The 20,666-nt window shown below is 39.1% G+C and overlaps 1 protein-coding gene and 1 pseudogene across 1 annotated transcript; both read left to right on the forward strand.

Annotated features, from left to right (window-relative positions):
* Positions 1-1,751: 1,751 nt before the first annotated feature.
* Positions 1,752-6,531, forward strand: LOC102709396 (annotated as a pseudogene).
* Positions 6,532-13,662: 7,131 nt separating this feature from the next.
* LOC102706406 (protein ACTIVITY OF BC1 COMPLEX KINASE 7, chloroplastic-like) lies at positions 13,663-16,782 on the forward strand. Its single transcript, XM_040527411.1, has 9 exons — positions 13,663-13,726; positions 14,167-14,263; positions 14,370-14,531; positions 14,691-14,747; positions 15,414-15,489; positions 15,600-15,712; positions 15,944-15,986; positions 16,066-16,151; positions 16,271-16,782. Exons 1-8 carry the CDS (start codon positions 13,704-13,706, stop codon positions 16,092-16,094), a joined length of 600 nt encoding a protein of 199 aa, XP_040383345.1. The 5' UTR covers positions 13,663-13,703; the 3' UTR covers positions 16,095-16,151; positions 16,271-16,782.
* The last annotated feature ends 3,884 nt before the right edge of the window (positions 16,783-20,666 follow it).

Genomic DNA, 20,666 nt, shown 5'->3' on the forward strand with positions numbered 1-20,666 from the left:
GCAGTAGTAATATAAATTGTTGCTATGGACTCTTCATGCTCTCATTGTATGGCGCAACAGTTGTATTGTTTTTTCCCCAGAATTACCTATTCTCTGAGCATACAAAGTATCATATGTAGTTTTCCCTTTTAGTCAAGGAGCTTACCATAATTATTCTTTGATATAACATCGTAGGACTTTATGTTTGGAGGATTACACATTTAGTATTAATGATCTGGAGATTATGAATAGTCCGAAAATTCTCTAGATCATCTTAGTGGGCGATGACCTCTTAGGTCGTGTTTTCTTTATAGACTTTTACATGGCTTTCCAAGCAATAACCAAGGTATGATCTCCCTTTTAATATATGATGAACACTGCCCATTATCTACACAGAATCAAATAAAGGATGCATTGCATGGTGAAAGACAGGTAGATGTGAATGGGCATTATGAAGGTCTGGAACCAGCAATGATTCAGCATAGGGGTATGCATGACTAATATACCTCTCTTTGACAATCATATATCTCATTAAACTGATTATTTTGATCAACAAGTCATTTTGATTTAAAAGTCATGCTACCATCATTCTTACTGCTCCCTTCTCCACTGATATATGCATGTACCTACAATGTTCACGCCACCGTGATATGGTCAATGTTGACGCCACTGAATGAACCGCCATCTATGTCGTCTGATCAGGTTAATGTCTCTAACAATACTGCTGTTCCTACAAGTTTGGACGCTCAGGTTAGTTGCTTTACATTTATAAAATAATAGTGCCCATTCATTTAGCTATGTTTTTTTCTCTCATCCAATTTATAATTATATCTTCTTTCCTAGCCTTCACCATGAAAACTAATAGTCCTAGATCTAATCAGTGACTGAAATCGTTGCCCAATTTGATTGGAATAATGAGTGGGCCGACTCATTGCATAGAGCTCCTCGAGGTGGTTGTGGATATGATCCTTGAAGTCCCAGGGAGACAGCCTAGAGGGGGGTGGGGGTGAATAGGTGTCCTAAAAAATTCTTCGAAACGCAGTGGTCAGTAGGGGCCGGACCGTCTGGCTATGAACACCGGACCGTCCGGTCAGTGAAAGGAGAGATTTTTCAGTCCTCCTTTCTTGGTGAAGTTCCTGGGAACGTGCAGTGTGTGTGTGAAAGATGAACTCAAGAAGATCACACGAACAACAGGAAACCAAGAAACACATAAAGATGGACACAAGAGATTTTTTACCTGAAGTTCGGATCTTTTGATCCTACTCTCCGTTGAAGCCCTCGATTGAGCGGGATCCCTCTCGATCCTTTTCCTCTCTTGGCTTCCTCCTACAAGACCAACTCGAGTCTTCGGATTTACCCCTAGGTGCTAGCTAGCCCTTGATCAACCACCAAGGTCAAGATCAAGCCGCATCGCCTAGCCCTAGGTTGCAATCCGCTCTACTCGGCAGCCTTCTATGAAGAAGCACAAGAATCCACTAGAGAACTTACCTATTTCCTTGCGAAGGTTAGGCACCAACCTCCACAAACTTTATCCCGGGCCATGTGCGATTTTCATGAACAATGAATGATATGTGACTCTCTGGGGTTTTCATATCACATATACCTTTTTATTGATGTTTTTTGTATTCGTCATATAGCTTGCTGTTTGGGAGGAGAGAAGACATATCAGAAGGTATATCACAATCCATATTTTGTAATTTACTCGCATAATTGGTTAAGAAATTATGTATATTATATTTACAACTAGCTATATGTCATAACTTGCAAGGGGCATGTATCCTACAGTGGACAAAAGCCTATGGGAGGGGGAGAATGGGTGGCAAATGGACCCAAGATTGTGCAGCAAAAAGGTACGTATACACTCCTAAAATTAGCTGTCATTTGGGGTTAGGATTGTGCAGGCAAGGCACAATGATGGTCCCTTGGCATCTACAGCAATACAACTCGGTTGGTCGTGCTCTCGATTGTTTTTTCATTCGGCTCTTCTTTTTTGGTTTCTTTTGTCTTATTTTTTCTTCTGAAGGATTAACTTGGTAGATGGTAGTGGTCCCTTGGTGGGGATACCTATGCTGAATTAGTATGGCAGCTCACCTAGATCAATCGGAATCGCATCAATAAACCAGGGTAATCTCCCATCTTCTCATTAATCTTCCATCGTATCTCTCAGCAATATGTTTTTGGCTTAATTGATTGTGTACATGGCTTGTCTGACATTCTGATTTGCAGGCCTCCGAATTTTCATGTCCAAGATACAGGTATGAACAAGTTGTGTTCAATACTTATTTGCAGGCAGCAGGCCTCCGAATCTAGATGTGTTTCTTCGTTCTCTGATGGGTTCTCTGATGTCATCTAGATGTGTATATGGTTGATTTTTTTTCATCAATATCTTATACCATATATTAACTTATTGCTGTTTCTCTTGAAGGGATTTTATGTGGAACAATTTAACAGGTAGCATCCCTAAAGAGATAGGCAATATCACTACACTCAAGCTTATGTGCGTATACTCTTTCTATTACTTTTATTTCCCCTTGTCAATATGCATAGAAAACAATGGAACTCCTTAACTTCATAATTCATTATTTTTTCTTATACTTACAAAACACATTACTTGTTATTTTTCATGTTTTCTCAAGATTATTAAATGGCAATCAGCTATCAGGTTTTTTTACCAGACGAGATTGGCGACCTCCAAAACTTCACAAGGTTACAGGTTGATCAAAACCTACTATCTGGCCCAATACCTAAATCATTTGCCAACTTAAAGAGCGTGAAACATCTAAGGATTGTGCATTTCCTTTTCTTCTCATGATTTGCTGTTCAGTATGAGTCCACTGCTAAACTCAATTGCCCCATTCATTTCAGTCACATGAACAATAATTCTTTAAGTGGGCAAAACCCGTCCGAATTGTCCAGACTGCCTACACTTTTTCACCTGTAAGAGGAAAGCCTATTTGTTACATTTTTTTCGTTATTCATGTTTTATCAGGTGAGACAGAATTAAGCTTATTATATATGTAACCAAAACCTTGCAGTCTTGTTGATAACAACAATTTGTCTGGGCCTCTTCCTCCAGAACTAGCTGCGGCACCAGCCTTGAGAATACTGTATGTACCCATGGTCAATTGTCGTACTCAATTAAAAATTGCTTCATACAATAACTTTTTCTTATATTTGTATTTATTTTTTTGGTTTCTAGTCAGGCTGACAACAATAACTTCAGCGGAAGTTCCATCCCTGCTCTGTATAGCAACATGTCCACACAAACACTAGTTAAACTGTGAGCATTATATGTTATCTCAATCTGTTAAGTTTAAATACTTTCAATATAATGATTAGTTTACAATGCCAATTACCATGTGCTGCTACCTAATTTTTTTATTACTTATTCCCATGCTAAAATGCAAAGGCTGAGGGTTATGTTTCTTGTTACATCAGGAGTCTTCGAAACTGCAGTTTGCAGGGTGTTATTCCCGATCTGAGTGCAATGCGTCAACTTGGTTATTTGTGAGTACACTAATCCTGCTGAAAGGACATGCCATCTTGATTTTCCAACCTGTGTATCTTGATATCATGGTTCATGGACACTGAAAACTGAAAGCCACTTCAAATATGGGGCTTCAAGCTCCCTACTTCTGATGGTGGTTATGTGGTTGAAGTAGTAGTTTACTTCCGAAAAGAAGTTTAGAGTATTTTTTTAAGATAGTGGAAATGATTTACAACTCTGGCCTATAAGTTTTGTTGAAGAAGTTTAGATTAATAGTTTTCGCGGGGGTATTAATAGTTTTCTGCTAGAAAGAAAGCTAGAGTTTCCTTAACAATGTGTGACCATTTCTCTAGAACATGAGCTCAGGAAATAACTCAACAAATGCCAAAACTAATTCTCACATGCATATGCAGGGATCTTAGCTGGAACCAGTTGACAGGATCTATCCCACCTAATAAGCTTGCTTCAAATATCACTACAGTATGCAGCTTTTATAATTTCTGTTTCACTTTTTTAATCTCTGAGCTGATATCTAGTTTAATGACAGTGATTTGTCACAAAACATGCTTAATGGAAGTATTCCATCGAACTTCTCAGGGCTTCCTAATCTTCAGTTATTATAAGTGTAATATTTAGCTTTGCTAAATCTTGCTCCAGACTGCTTCATGTGGGTTTTTGTGACCGCTTCTACTTCTTCCAAATATAATCTCAGGCCTCCTGCACATTTCTATTTTGTTATAAAAAGAGGGAGAGGAAACATCTCTGCCAGTTATACTTAGATAGAGTGGGACAAAGCAAGGAATAGACACTCTAAAAACTTCACGAAAGAGGGCACCAAGTTTAAAGAGGCATTTCCATATGATCAACCTGGTGGTTTGAGGGAATTTGATTTTTTTTTATTTTCCTTCCTTTTCATGAATTTTACATCATATCTTATTTGCTGCAGACCTGACCTAGCCATTTTCTATTGCTGTCAAACCTCATTTTGACACAACACAACTTGTGTATGGCGTTATTTTGTTAACCTTAGGAAAATTTGGGGATTTTACTGTATGTTTTGACTTAGGCAAAGCCCACATATAAAGTGCATACAAGGATGTGAAAAGACTTGCCCATTACAGTAGTATATCATTGCTTTAAAAAAACATGTCAACATTGCGATTTTGCATGTCAGTTAAAAACAATAATTTAGATGGTTCTATTCCCTCAACAATTTGGGATGGCGTCGACCTTACAAGAAACAAAAGTCTTGTGCTGTACGATTCTTTTTGGAAAAGTTCTCTTTTACGCTCAAAGTTGTAACGCTAATATATAATTGACATACTTGTTAATTGTGCAGGGACTTCCAAAATAATTCCCTCCAGATGTTTCCGGCTGGAATTAATCCTGCACAAAATGTTACTGTCTTGTACGTTCTCATATATCTACGTGATGCACTATTAGTTAGCATTCCTGCATAAAAATTCTGTGTTGTAGATGGATATTTAATTTTGAGCACGCAAGTTCCACACCTGATTTCCCTTTCGTTGATTTACACCGTTTCATCTTTTTAGAGCAGCTTATATTGCTTATATATAAAAGTTTTCAGGCTACACTGTTCTTTTTGAGAATGGACATCATAATCAAAACAGTTTTTTCATCATTGTATTATGAGTGAAAACAGGAATTGAACTGAAAATTGCCCTTTCTGAAGGGAATAAAGTACTCAAGTTCTTATGCAATAGATCAATATCACAATCAATGTTATTTGTGCAGGCTATATGGAAATCCTGTATGTGAGAATTCTGATGGAACTCTGGTAACTAACCTTTGCCAACCCCAGTCAGTAAACCTGGAACTTTCCCGACAGAAAAAGATTATGAGTACAATCCTTCATTCTCGGCACAATGTTTTTATGCGGTGCCACTTGGTGTAGGAATTCGATTGAAGAGTCCAGGAATCAAAGACTTTCATCCATATGAAGATGCTTTCAAGATTTATCTAACTTCTTTGTTGCAGCTGTTTCCTTACCAGCTATATACTTACAACTACATATGGGAGGTTGGTCCAAGGCTAGATATGCATCTAAAGTTATTTCCAAGCAATACAAGTTTATTCAATATGTCTGAGATTGTTCGACTTAGACACATACTTGCTGGATGGGAAATTACACTTTAGATGTATTTGGCCAATACAAGCTTCTCAATTTCACGCTTGGTTCTCATGATTATGGTATGTACACTTGAAGTTTAAGTGTATACTTGTTCTGCCACGAAACTCCTCATTTTAACTTACGAAGGATAAATTGGAATTTTTTCTGCACATTTATTTTTTTGAAAAATGTTGTGATGGATCATCTCTCGGTTCTATATAATGACTTATTAATAATGAAGCACAGATCTGTATTATTTATTTTTCATCATCAAAATTTTAATGTATAAATATTCAATAAAATTATTGTAAATATAAATAAATAATCATAATGTTTATTTTTTTAACCATATGTCAAATATAAAACAAAGATTTTCTTTAAACTTGTCACTGGTTGCCATGCACTGCTTTTGCCTGGTTGCTCACACCGATTACTAATATTGCTGTTTTTTGTATTTTTCTCGTAGAATATCCTAATCTGGCTTCATCAGGTTTAAGCAAAACTGCACTGGGTGGTATCTTGGTAGGCGCAATTGCTGCCATTGCACTTTCTGCAGTAGTTACTGCTCTTATAATGAGAAGGCACTCAAGAACTAAGACAATTTCAAGACGTGTTCATGCAAGTCATTGTACTTCTGTAAGCATTAAGGTATCATTCCATGGCATTTCAAGCAGTTATGAATGTCTGTACTTTGTGGCACTCCCATTATCTTCGTAATTGTTCCTTTGTTCCATGCTTATTGAATATCTGACTGTGTAAGGTAATTTTAATCTTTGATTTTTCAAGAGACAAAACCTGAAAATATGTAATATTATTGTTTACAGTGTCGAGATTTTCTGTCAAAGTTGATGGGGTGAGATGCTTCACATATGAAGAAATGGCTGCTGCTACAAATAATTTTGACCTATCAGCTCAAGTTGGTCAAAGAGGTTATGGAATAGTCTATATGGGAATTCTAGCTGATGGAACAGTTGTAGCAATCAAAAGGGCACATGAGGATTCTCTTCAAGGTTCAACAGAGTAGCTAGTAGCTGAGTATTTTCAGAGAAGTGAAACATTTGGTGGTCCTTCAAGGGATTGGATTGGTATTTATGAAGAGTGTTCCAAGTAAGCTGCAACACAATCTTCTTGGATAATTTGAATGTATCGTTTATGATGATTGGTTATTGAATTATTCTCTGATATTTTATTTATTTGCCACCTCTAGAATAAATTCCAACTATTTCTGCCAAAAAAATTGTTGGCATTGTGTGGAATGGAATAACTAGTTCCATACCATATAACCTGATATTGCAACTGCAATTCTTCTTCAAATAAAAACTCTGTTGCTTTTGTTGTTCGTCGTGTGGATCCTTTATTACTTAAATCTACAAAGGAGCCTTCCTTTGGAGGGGAACGATTACATTGAAATACCTCATATATTGAGTATAAGGACTAATAAATGGAAGATCTTTTGTTGTCAAAGGGAGAATTTTTGAAAAATCAGTAGGGCCTTGTCTATTTTTGTTCATTTACAGATTCCTCAAGGCAATAAGCTTCCACTGAGATTGACAATATAATTTACCATAATGATTTTTGTGGTTTCAGAATTCTGTATGAAGAAATTGATTATATCAATGGGAAAGAACGCACACAGATTTCGTCGAGATTTCAGAAATATAAAGTGGGTCCATGTGCCACAGTATGTTTCCTGGACCTCAAAATGCAACTTGTTTTTGGGTTTTGCTTCCATGCTAGGCTTCATGTATATCTCGTGATTCTAATGACAATATTTGATCAGACTGAGACCGTATGCCTCTATATATAGAATTAGCCAGCTACCTGCCATTTTGTCTTGACATTTTTTCTAAAGTATTGCAAGGATAATCATTATGTTGTTTTTCTAGCTTATCATGTGGGACTACACAACTGAAAAGGTGTTAACCCTGGAGTACGTTCCTGGTATGTTCTAATTATTTCTTGAAACAGAAATTAACATGTATAGTATTGTTGAATTGGATTAACTTTTGTTCTTTGGATAGTTTTTACATAACACTGTGTAACCATTTTGTAAATAAATTATCTGAATTTTATTTGTTAATTGCTATTTTTTCAAAATAAAGTATGATGCTATTCAAAATTATATTTGTTCTTATACTTCCTCCATTTTATGGTTGGAAATTTTCTTCCAATTGGGGCCTTTGTTTTTTGCCTGTGCCATCCTTGAATGCCTATATTTTTGTTCATGTCAATGGAAGAGACTGCTGTGTGAGATATGATAGACGATATGGTTGAGATGGACTTGATGAGAATAAATTTACTTAGAAATGACAGAGGATTTTCTGGTATTCTTGTGTGAATCAGCTGCTCTGCCTACAGTAGACAAGCAAGCCTGTCATATCTGGCGATATGCCTGGAGATGATAAACAGGAGAAGACGTAATTGTCAAGAGGTGTCTTTGTGATGGGAAAACACATTTTATCATGTAAGAGGTTTAGCCTGACAGGTGGGGCCCTGAGGGTGTTTGTGTGTGAGAAAGGGATATAAAATCCTGTGAACTGCAGTATGTAGAAAGAAATGAGTTTCCCCTTCGCTGAACTTGCTTTCTCTGTTCTTCTCTTCTTGAATTTTCTAGCATCTCTTCCTCTCTGGTTTCTTTGTTTCTCCTTGACGAATTGACGGAAAGTTCGTCGGCGTTGAGGTTATAACAACTTGGTATCAGATTTTGGTGTGATCCGGGTATGGCGTTTCTGTCAGGGTGGTCTGCTCCATTGGAGCAGTAGAGTTTGGAGTCCTCGGTTGCAGGAATCGCTGTTCATCTCGTGCTTGGTTCGATTTGATCTACAGAAGTTGCTGCCACGGCTCCAGCTAAGCAAGGCGTTCAGGTTCGTCAGGTGGTGACAGCCATGGATGCGATGGAAGAACGTATTAAGGAGGTGTTGGATGCTCTGTCCGCCAACGTTGAAGGCGTTGAGGGGATCGGTAAACAACTGGAGAGGATTGATCTCAAGCTGGATCAGCACGGGAAATGGTTGGATTCAGTGCAGAGTAAGGTGGATCTCTCCATGTCTTCGTTAAGCCAGGTGCAGCAGGAGCAAATCGTGATGGCAAGGACTCTCAAGGCGGTGGCTGCTGCCGTTCCTGTTTCTCCTAATCCTCCACCGTGGCAGAATCAGCCTCTGTTATTGCCTACTCCATCAGCACCACTGCAAAATCCTCCACCGCGTGATGGGACTTCGAATTCGTCTCTACCACCTCTGCAGCCCTCGGTACGTCAGTTTTCCCCGGTACATCCTTCATCACCCGTGCATTCTATGGATGAATTTGGGGGACGCAGAAATTGGACTCCGAAAATGGATTTCCTGAAGTGTGAGGGCACAGATGTGCGCGTGTGGCTTGATAATTGTGAAACTTATTTTCATTTTTACAATATTGTGGATGAATTTTGAGTGTCAGCTGCGGCTTTGAATTTAATGGGTGATGTGGCACACTGGTACTAGGCCTGGAAACAGGAGAATGGTCGACCTACTTGGGATCAGTTATGTACAGCTATTTCTGCTGAGTTTGAGGTTCATAAAAAAAACTAAGATCGATGAGTTGTTGCTATTAACTCAAACAGGCACTGTCTCCGAGTACAGATCTCAATTCAATCAATTGGTATACCATATTCAGTTGTATAATCCAGTTGTTACACAGGGTTCATTTCTGGTTTCTCATTTTATCATGGATCTTGATTTTGTTAAAGAATAAGATTGTACTATGGAAAAGTAAGTCTTTTTCTTCCAAAGATTTTTACGAATACGTTTTTTTGACATCGAAGTATGTTTTTTTGGAACTGCCATTCAAAAAGGATATTACTTTTTTCTAGTTGTATGTGAAAGACATCTATTGCCGCAAATCAATTCATCTTTCTTCTTTTTCTTAGTATTTTTATTTAGATACTAAAAGATATTGCAATTCTGAATTCTTTTTTACTTCATTTTGTCTAATGCGGATGACACAAGAGTTTTTTTTAGCATATTATATATATTTTTTAGACTTTGTTTTAATAATATAGAAGGTCTTAAGGATGACTTGCGATATTCTGTGGCGGCTCATCAACCTGAGAATGTGAATCAGGCTTATGTCACTGCTCTAGCATATGAGAGTGCTAGTAAATTGAGAAAAACTTTTGTAAGGAAAGAAGGAACATCAGGCAAATATTCAGATAAAGTGAAAACACCTGCCGGGGACATTTGGAAAGCTCAACAATTGAAAGACATTTGGAGGGCCAATGGATTGTGTTTTAAATGCGGTGAGAAGTATAGTCCAAGTCATGTGTGTGGCAAAGCTGAAGGGGCAATTAAAAGCTATGGATCTCACTACTTCTGCTGAAATTTTGGATGATGCACTTTTGGACTGTATTAGTCAGCAAGATACTTCGGTTGAAAATGAAATGATACTCTCTTTACAAGCATAGCCGGTACTGCAAATTCCTTGCAGTTGCGAGCATTAGTAGGAAACCAAGTGGTACTAATTTTGGTTGATTCAGGGAGTTCACACAGCTTTATCAATGTTGATCTTTGTCATCGATTAAAGGTACCCCCTCTTGTGAGCCTGCTACTGTCAAGATAGCTGATGGTACTATGTTGACATGCAATTCTCAAGTTTCTGCATTTACTTGGTGGATTCAAAGATATACATTTGTTTCTTCTATGAAAGTTCTGGAATTAGGGGTTATGATGCTGTTTTGGGGATGGATTGGTTATCTCAGTATAGCCCTATGAATTGTAATTGGGCTGAGAAATGGATTTCTTTTAATTATCAAGGTCACACTGTGAAACTACAAGGAGTAGTGCCTTCTCAGTCCCATCAATTGACTACTATCAGTTCTGACCAGTTGGCCAAATGGCACGCTGGTAATGATATATGGGCACTTGCAGTGGTAGAAGCTGTTTCTCCTGCATCTTCTTCTCAGTGTTCTTCGATACCAGCGTGTGTGACGGACTTGCTACAGAAATATGCTACGGATTTCAGACAACCTCCTCTTTACCTCCTCATAGGCCATTTGATCATTCTATTCCTCTCTTGCACGGAGTTTCACCTGTGAATAGTAGGCCTTACAGATATTCTCCCGCTCAGAAAGATGAGATTGAGAGACAGGTTAGTGAAATGCTAGCATCGGGCCTAATTACTCATAGTTGCAGTCCCTTTGCCTCTCCAGTCTTGTTAGTTAAGAAAAAAAGATAATACTTGGAGATTTTGTGTGGATTATAGGTGCCTTAATGCTCTCACAGTCAAGAATAAGTTTCCATTACCTATTGTGGATGAATTGTTAGATGAACTTGCTGGTACAAAGTTCTTTTCTAAATTAGATCTTCGCAGTGGATATCATCAAATTCGGATGAAGGAGGTTGATAAAGAAAAGACTGCTTTCCAAACACACCATGGTCATTTTCAGTTTAAAGTGATGCCATTCGGGTTGACTAATGCTCCAGCCACTTTTCAGTGCTTGATGAATTCAATTTTTGCCCCTTATCTAAGACAGTTTGTCTTAGTTTTTATGGATGACATCTTGGTTTATAGTCCTACTTTGGAGGATCATGTTCATCATTTGGATTTTGTTCTACAGCTATTACAACAGCATCAATTATATGCTAAACTCAGTAAATGTTCCTTTGCTGAAATACAATTGGAATACTTAGGTCATATTATTTCTGCTGACGGAGTGGCAACTGATTCTGAGAAAACAAGGATTATGCAACAGTTGCCTACTCCTACAAATACAATTGAATTGAGAGGATTTTTGGGTTTAACTGGCTATTACAGGAAATTTGTGAAAAATTATGGTATTTTGGCCAAACCTCTGACTTTATTGCTTCATAAGCATACTAAATTTGTGTGGTCCTCTGAAGCTGCTTCAGCTTTTCAGCAATTGAAGACAGCTATGTGTTCAACTCCTGTTTTAGGCCTTCCTGATTTTTCTAAACCTTTTACATTGGAGACAGATGCTTGTTCTACAGGTATTGGTGCAGTCTTGTCACAAGAGGGACACCCAATTGCTTTTTATAGCAAAGCTTTGGGTTCAAATAATCAGAAGTTGTCAACTTATGAAAAGGAGTTTCTTGCTATTATGATTGCTATTGATAAATGGAGATCTTATTTGTGCAGAGGCCCTTTTACTATTAGAACTGATCATCAATCTCTCTGTCATTTGGATGATCAAGTGCTGGGGAGTGAATTACAGAGAAAGGCTATGACTAAACTTATTGGACTTCAATATAAATTTCAGTACAAAAAGGGAATTGATAATAAATATGCAGATGCATTGTCTCGGGTTGGACATTTCTTTTCTCTTCAGACTGTTTCAGTTACTCAGCCTCAATGGATCCAGGAAGTGCTTAATTCTTATGTGGTCGATTCTGCTGCTCAGCAATTGTTGACAGAACTAGCAATTATGAGCCCTAACACTAATGGCTTTTCTCTATCGAATGGTCTGATTCGGAAGGATGGCAAGATTTGGATTGGCGCAAATTCTGGCCTTCAGACCAAATTAATATCAGCTTTTCATTCCTCTCCTATGGGTGGTCATTCAGGGATTCAAGCCACTTATCAAAGAATTAAAAAGCTTTTTCACTGGACTGGACTAAACAGCTGTGGAGGAATTTGTGCAGCAATGTTCAGTGTGTCAACAGGCCTAACATGAGCACTGTAAATATCCAGGGTTGCTGCAACCTTTGCCAATCCCAGAGGGAGCTTGGCAAGACATTTCAATGGATTTTATAGAGGGTCTTCCATTATCGAAAGGCAAGAACTTCATTTTGGTGGTGGTGGATCGTTTTAGTAAGTATGCTCATTTTTTGCCGCTGAAACATCCCTTCACTTCTGTGGAAGTGGCTGAATTATTTCTGGATCAAGTGGATAAGTTGTATGGGATGCCAAAGTCTATTGTTTCAGACAGAGATAAAGTGTTCACTAGTTTATTTTGGAAAACACTATTTGCGAGATTTCACATTCCACTTAATTTGAGTACTGCATATCACCCTCAGTCAGATGGACAGACTGAGCGTGTTAATCAGTGTCTTGAAATGTATTTGAGATGTGCAGTAGCTCATACACCCAAACAATGGGCAGCTTGGCTTTCTCTGGCTCAATTCTGATACAATACGTGCTTTCACACATCTCTTCAGTGTTCTCCACACAAAGCTCTCTATGGATCAGACCCATCTTATGGACTGCTACCTTCTTTATCTCCAGTTTATTCAGATGAATCTGCTGGCCAGTCTAGTGATGCTAATGTTCTGCTTCAAGAAAGAAGTTTTTATTCCAGTTTACTGCAACATCACCTGGCTCGCGCTCAGTATCACATGAAGCAGGTGGCTGATTCTAAGAGAACAGTACGGTCATTTCAAGTTGGAGATTCTGTATATTTAAAATTGCAGCCCTATGCACAAAATTCAGTGGTGAATCGTCCTTGCCATAAATTGGCTATGAAGTATTTTGGCCCTTTTCCGATATTGGAGCGTGTTGGTTTAGTAGCCTACCGGTTACGATTGCCAGCTGGTAGTCAAATTCATCCAGTATTTCATGTTTCTCAATTAAAACAATTTGTTCCTTCTACGGTGCCAGTTTTTGCTGAACTACCAGACTTTGTGGATTTGGACATTGAGGAGTTGTTACCTACTGAAATTCTGGACAGGCGCATGGTTAAAAAAGGTAATGCTGCTGTAGTACAAATCAAAGTGCGTTGGGGTTCATTGTCTGAAGCTATGGCTACTTGGGAAGATTATGACATGCTTCGCACTCGGTTTCCATCAGCATCAGCTTGGGGGCAAGCCGTTTCTTCTTCAGCAGGCGGGCCTGTCATATCTGGCGATATGCCTGGAGATGATAAACAGGCGAAGACGTAATTGTCAAGAGGTGTCTTTGTGATGATAAACAGGAGAAGACGTAATTACCTGACAGGTGGGGCCCTGAGGGTGTTTGTGTGTGACAAAGGGATATAAAATCCCGTGAACTGCAGTATGTAGAAGAGATGGGAAGAAATGAGTTTCCCCTTCGCTGAACTTGCTTTCTCTGTTCTTCTCTTCTGGAATTTTCTAGCGTCTCTCCTCCTCTCTGGTTTCTTTGTTTCTTCTTGACGAATCGATGGAAAGTTCGTCGGCGTTGAGGTTATAACAAAGCCCTCCAAGTTCCTTTCTCAACTGGTGGAAAACAACACTTAAGAGAATGTTTGCTTGTCCTGATGGCATACGGAAGATTTGGCATCTAAGGATGGCATAGTCAATCGGAAAATGATACGAAATATTTTCTTGCTATTTTATAAACTTTTTGGCACTTCTGCTCAGTTAATAGAACTGCACACTGAATAGTTAGATCCATATTGTCAGGTTCTTGTTAGTAAAATATGACAATATAAATGTTTATGCTTCATTAATATGATTATTTTCATACTCAAGTATTGCCACTATACATATTTTATTTCTAATATATACGATTAAGATCTGGCGTCAACTGTGAAAGGATGGGTGTCCTTTCAATCGCAACTTGGTAGAATATGTTTGTTTTGTGATTAAGAATTTGGCTTCACTCAATTTCTTAACTTTTGCAGAGGTATTAAAATAAACAACTTGGGTATGTTGGACAGTCAGGGCTATAGTCATTCCATGATTGCATCTCGTTCAATAGAATCTTACCTAATAATTCAGGTAGATCTATTTCAAGAATTTGACTTCCTATACGAAGTGAGTTGAATATCTTTTAATGTGATGGTTTCCCTCTGAAGTTCTTTACTTTACCACACATATACTGAAGACCGGTTTCTTCCATGCTGACCCACATCCTGGAAACCTTGCTATAGACACGGATGGCTCTCTTATATATTATGATTTCGGAATGATGGGTGAAATAAAATCATTCACTCTCGAGAGATTACTCTCCTTGTTTTATGCTGTTTATGAGAAGGATGCAAACAAGGTATCTCAATGTTTTAAATGAACACTTGAACAGAACATATATCCAGTAATATTTCTCAATTGCTTGTAATTTTACCTTGCATGCTATTGCAAAGTTTAGTTGCCCATGACCCCAGGGCCCAAGCACTTAATATTTCTCTCATTCAGCTCTATCTTGCAGGTTATGAAATCTCTAATTGACCTGGAAGTTCTCCAGGCAACAGGAGACCTTTCACCGGTTTGTAAAACATTCTGGTTCTCAGATAGGAATTCGTGCAAAAATTGCATTTAATATTCTCTTTTTTTGCAGTTGTTTAGGTTAGTTAGAAGGTCCATAGTCCATACAATTTTTCTTGGACAATCTGCTGAGTATTTATTTTTCCTGCCAAACAACGTATGGTCCAAAAGATCTTACCATAGATGAATTCCACGTATTCAGCAATTAGACATGTTTTTCCGTCCAGTTCTCAAATTAGTTTCTTCAGTAAAAGCATGGTGCTTCCTCTGGTCATACACTGATTACGCCTAGCACTAAACAAATCAAACGTGATCTATGTTTCTGTGCAAGAGTCAAAACTAAAGAGGCACATCCCACTTTAAAATTTACTTTTCGTATCATTTGTTATCAGATATTGTTCAGTATTTATATATGTTTTTAGCTCTGCGTTACCCTATTTGAACTTTTATCCAGCTGTTCCGAGCAACATGGAGAGAAAAGCTCGATTAAGCCCTGGATCTCAACTATCAACATTCTTCATTTAAATTGCTCGCATTTACAGCCAACCCATACTAAAATATGATTTCTGGAACTCTCAACCATACAATTGTCAATTCATCTGTGGTTATATTTATCTTCCATCCATTTTCTTTATGTATATAATATTTCTTGCTCTTTGTTATTTAGATCAAGAAACTCTTAGTGGTGCTTGCAAGTGGTATCTCAATGAAGATATACCAGAAATCAACAGCTTCTTTGAGAGGTTAAATTTGGTTTCTTCAGCGTAGCAATCATTTAATTTATTATGCTCATTCGAAATACTTTTCCCCTCATATCCCTTCTTTCTTTCTATCGGTCTAACCAGGGATGCAGCAAAAATCCAGTGGATTGCAAGCGCTGAATCTTTTGGTCCCTCACAGCACTCAGCACAGCTCGAACAAAAAACAGTTGCGGAGCTTAAAAATATTGATCCATGGGAGGTTCAGGTGATTATATACGAATATCATAGTGTACACGATGTGATAATCTCGTCCAAAAAAAGAAATAATGATATTTTAATGATATGTCCATTGTCAAGGCTTGTTGATTTCTATGCACAGTTACTATTGCGAGTCTAACACCATCTCAGCCATGGTGGTTTGTATCATGCTCTCGTTGTCATAAAACACCAACCACATACTATAAATGTTCTGGAGGTTGTTCCTACTTTTGAACAGGGTACTTCTGAAGAAAAGAACACACGCCCATCTTCAACTTCCAGTGAGTAAGAATGTATCTATATGACTAATAAATATTATTTACTGACATCTTATGTCTCAATCATTTTCTGTCACATCAGTGATATGGTCAATGTTCATGCCACTGTGAATGAACCGCCATCTATGTCGTTGATCAGGTTAATATCTCTTACATGTTTGGACGCAGGTTAGTTAGCAATGCTTTACATTTATAAGATAATAGTGCCCATTCATTTAGCTATGTTTTTTTTTCTCATCCAATTTATAATTCTATCTTCTATCCTTCTTCACCATGAAAACTAATAGTCCTGGATCTAATCAGTGACTGAAATCGTTGCCCAATTTGATTGGAATAATGAGTGGGCCGACTCATTGCATAGAGCTCCTTGAGGTGGTTGTGGATGTGATCCTGACCTTACATGGGACATGATTGATGAAGCTGTCGGTGCATCAGCCTCACTTGAAGGTCGCAATGTCCCAAGGAGAGCTCATAGAGACAACAACAGTGAAATACTGACCTACAGGAAGCGTCCAAGAAATTCAGCATCAAGGGTGATTGAAGATAACTTGGGTTCAGGAAATGAAGACGAGGAAGATCAAGATCCACATGATGATTGCTGATGTGAGTGATTGTGAGGATGCTCCAAGTGGTACTGATGATTGTGGACTCTTTTGCGATGTTATGTGTGGAGTATCAAGTTGTGGACTGCTGTTTATGTTGTTAAGTTGTCATGCACCTATGTTGCTAATTATTTCCATATATATGTTATCTCACTTGGCTGTAATTAAAATGACTTTTTATTGATGTTTTTTGTATTCCTCATATAGCTTGCTGTTTGGGAGAAGAAAAGACATATCAGAAGGTATATCGCAATCCATATTTAGTAATTTACTCACATAATTGGCTATGAAATTGTGTATATCATATTTACAACTGGCTATATCTCATAACTTGCAAGGGGCATGTATCCTACATGGGACAAAAGCCTATGAGAAGGGGAGAATGGGTGGCAAATGGACTCAAGATTGTGCAGCAAAAAGGTACGTATACACTCCTAAAATTAGCTGTCATTTGGACTCAAGATTGTGCAGGCAAGGAACGATGATGACCACGACAGCCCCTTGGTGTCTACGGCGGCAATACAACTCGGTTGGTTGTGCTCTCTATTGTTTCTTCGTTTGGCTCTTTTTTTGGTATCTTTTGTCTCATTTTTCTTCAGAAGGATCAATAGTGGTCCCTTGGTGGTGATACCTACACTGAATTAGCATGGCAGTTCACCTAGATCAACCGGAAGCACATCAATAAACCAAGACAATCTCCCATCCTCATTAATCTTTCATCGTATCTCTCAGCAATATGTTTTTGGCTTAATTCACTGTGTGTATAGGTTGTCTGACATTCTAATTTGCAGGCCTCCGAATTTTCATGTCCAAGATACAGGTACGAATAAGTGCTGTTCACTATTTTTTCTTAAATCATGTCATCTAGATGTGTTTCTTCGTTCTCTGATGGGTACTTTGGAGATCAGTTTTACCTATTTTATAAGTGAGAGCTTGCAGTAGTAATATAAATTGTTGCTATGGACTCTTCATGCTCTCATTGTATGGCGCAACAGTTGTATTGTTTTTTCCCCAGAATTACCTATTCTCTAAGCATACAAAGTATCATATGTAGTTTTCCCTTTTAGCCAAGGAGCTTACCATAATTATTCTTTGATGATATAACATCGTAGGACTTTATGTTTGGAGGATTACACATTTAGTATTAATAATCTGGAGATTATGAATAGTTCGAAAATTCTCTAGATCATCTTAGTGGGCGATGACCTCTTAGGTTGTGTTTTCTCTATAGACTTTTACATGGCTTTCCAAACAATAACCAAGGTATGATCTCCCTTTTAATATATGATGAACACTGCCCATTATCTACACAGAATCAAATAAAGGATGCATTGCATGGTGAAAGACAGGTAGATGTGAATGGGCATTATGAAGGTTTTGGAACCAGCAATGATTCAACATAGGGCTATGCATGACTAATATACCTCTCTTTGACAGTCATATATTTCATTAAACATATCATTTTGATCAACAAGTCATTTTGATTTAAAAGTCATGCTACCATCATTCTTACTGCTCCCTTCTCCACTGATATATGCATGTACCTACAATGTTCACGCCACTGTGATATGGTCAATGTTGACGCCACTGAATGAACCGCCATCTATGTCGTCTGATTAATGTCTCTAATGATACTGCTGTTCCTACTAGTTTGGACGCTCAGGTTAGTTAGCAATGCTTTACATTTATAAAATAATAGTGCCCATTCATTTAGCTATGTTTTTTCTCTCATCCAATTTATAATTATATCTTCTTTCCTAGCCTTCACCATGAAAACTAATAGTCCTAGATCTAATCAGTGACTGAAATCATTGCCCAATTTGATTGGAATAATGAGTGGGCCGACTCATTGCATAGAGCTCCTCGGGGTGGTTGTGGATATGATCCTTGAGGTCCTAGGGAGACAGCCTAGAGGGGGGGGGGGGGGTGAATAGGTGTCTTGAAAAATTCTTCGAAGTGCAGCAGTTAGTAGGGGCCGAACCGTCCGGGCTCAGGGGCCAGACCGTCCAGTTGGGGCTCTCGGGTTGAGCCGAGAGCTCTAGCCTTGGCTATGAACACCGGACCATCCAGTTAGTGAAAGGAGAGACTTTTCAATCCTCCTTTCTGGGTGAATAGGTGTCCTGAAAAATTCTTCGAAGTGCAGCAGTTAGTAGGGGCCGAACCGTCCGGGCTCAGGGGCCAGACCGTCCAGTTGGGGCTCTCGGGTTGAGCCGAGAGCTCTAGCCTTGGCTATGAACACCGGATCATCCAGTTAGTGAAAGGAGAGACTTTTCAATCCTCCTTTCTTGGTGAAGTTCCTAGGAATGTGTAGTGTGTGTGTGAAAGATGAACTCAAGAAGATCACACGAACAACAAGAAACCAAGAAACACACAAAGTTCGGATCTTTCGATCCTACTCTCCGTTGAGGCCCTCCACTGAGCGGGATCCGTCTCGATTCTTTTCCTCTCTTGGCTTCCTCCCACAAGACTAACTCAAGTCTCCGGATTCACCCCTAGGTGCTAGCTAGCCCTTGATCAACCACCAAGGACAAGATCAAGCAGCATCGCTAGCCCTAGCTTGCAATCTGCTCTACTCGGCAACCTTCTATGAAGAAGCACAAGAATCCACTAGAGAACTTATCTATTTCCTTGCGGGTGATCTCGGGCAATCCACAAAGCTTGGAGGCCTTCACGTCTCCACATGCATCCATTGGTTGCTCAAAATCACTCACAAACTCACAAGATCACTCAAGAACACTCATGATCACTCACTAATCCCTATCCTCACAACCTAGGCTAGATCCTTGCCTTAATCACTCTAGGAAGTGTTAGGATTAGTGGGGGAGGCTTGGAAAGGGCTAGAACACACCTAGGAACCCTACTGTTGGAATTGGAAGCCTCACCAACGGCTAGAATCCCGAGGTGACTTAATATAGGGTTGTCAAACTTCAGCTAGCCGTTGGATAAAGTTACATCAGCCGGATCGTCTAGGCCTAGGGGCCGGACTGTTCGGCCAACAATTGGGCTCTGGCTACTGCCTGGGCCGGACTGTCCGTGGATATTCACTCATCTACGCCTCTACCACTCATCACTCTCTCACGGATGCATGTAGTGACTTGGTGACCCTTCTTACGGATTGTCCTATGACTCAAAGCGAAAAAGAAAAACGCCTTCTATCGCTCGACTCCGTTCACTTTTCGCCTTTTGGATCACTTCTCGCTTTAATCGAATTTGCACATTCCATGCATGAGTCAAACTTCTCTACATCCACAAAATGTTAGCGCACACATGTTTTAACTAGGATTGTTATTAACCATCCAAAACTCGCTTTAGTGCTGGATGCACTTTCAATCTCCCCTTTTTGGTGATTGATGACAATACTCGTCAAGTCATGCTAAAAACAACAATAATAGCAGAGAAACACAAGTTCTAGCTTCCCCTAGAAGTGTGCCAATAATATAAACAAGCATGCATACTAACAAAGTCTAACCACAATTAAGCACTTAAAGGTTCAAACAAGCATTCAAACACACATTCAAGGAAATTAAAGTACGAGCTAGCAACTAAATAGTCATTACAACCCAGCGACATAAGCGAACTGAATTAAAGATTGTTTGGTAGATAGGGGGTTGTTTTGAGAGGGGGAGGCCGGACTGTCTGGCTTCAGGGCAGATAGTTCGGCTGACACTGTCTGTCAGCCAAAAGAAAGATGGTGACCCTTCTCAATTCTGTCACCACAGAAAAGAGGCGCAAGAAGTGTCAAGATCTGGTATCCACCTCCACAGAATCTGATGGCAATCACTCTCCGCATGTGAATTTTCTAAGGGGAAGAATTAAATTGAAAAGCAAAAGGTGGATGCCCCCACCACTCGGAGGAAAGTGAAGCACGAGGCTCCTCAATACGAATCACGCCACTAGGGATTGATGATTTGCTGTCCTCTTCACTTTCCTCCGAGTGGTGGGAGCATCCACCTTTTGCTTTCCGATTCTTCCCATTGGAAAAGTCACATGCGGAGAGTGATCGCCATCGGATTCTGTGGAGGTGGATATCGGATCTTGACACTTCTTGCACCTCTTTTCAGGCACGTTGCTGCTGTTGCCA

Source organism: Oryza brachyantha, chromosome 9 (genome assembly GCF_000231095.2).
Source record: "Oryza brachyantha chromosome 9, ObraRS2, whole genome shotgun sequence".
NCBI classification, from domain to species: Eukaryota; Viridiplantae; Streptophyta; class Magnoliopsida; order Poales; family Poaceae; genus Oryza; species Oryza brachyantha.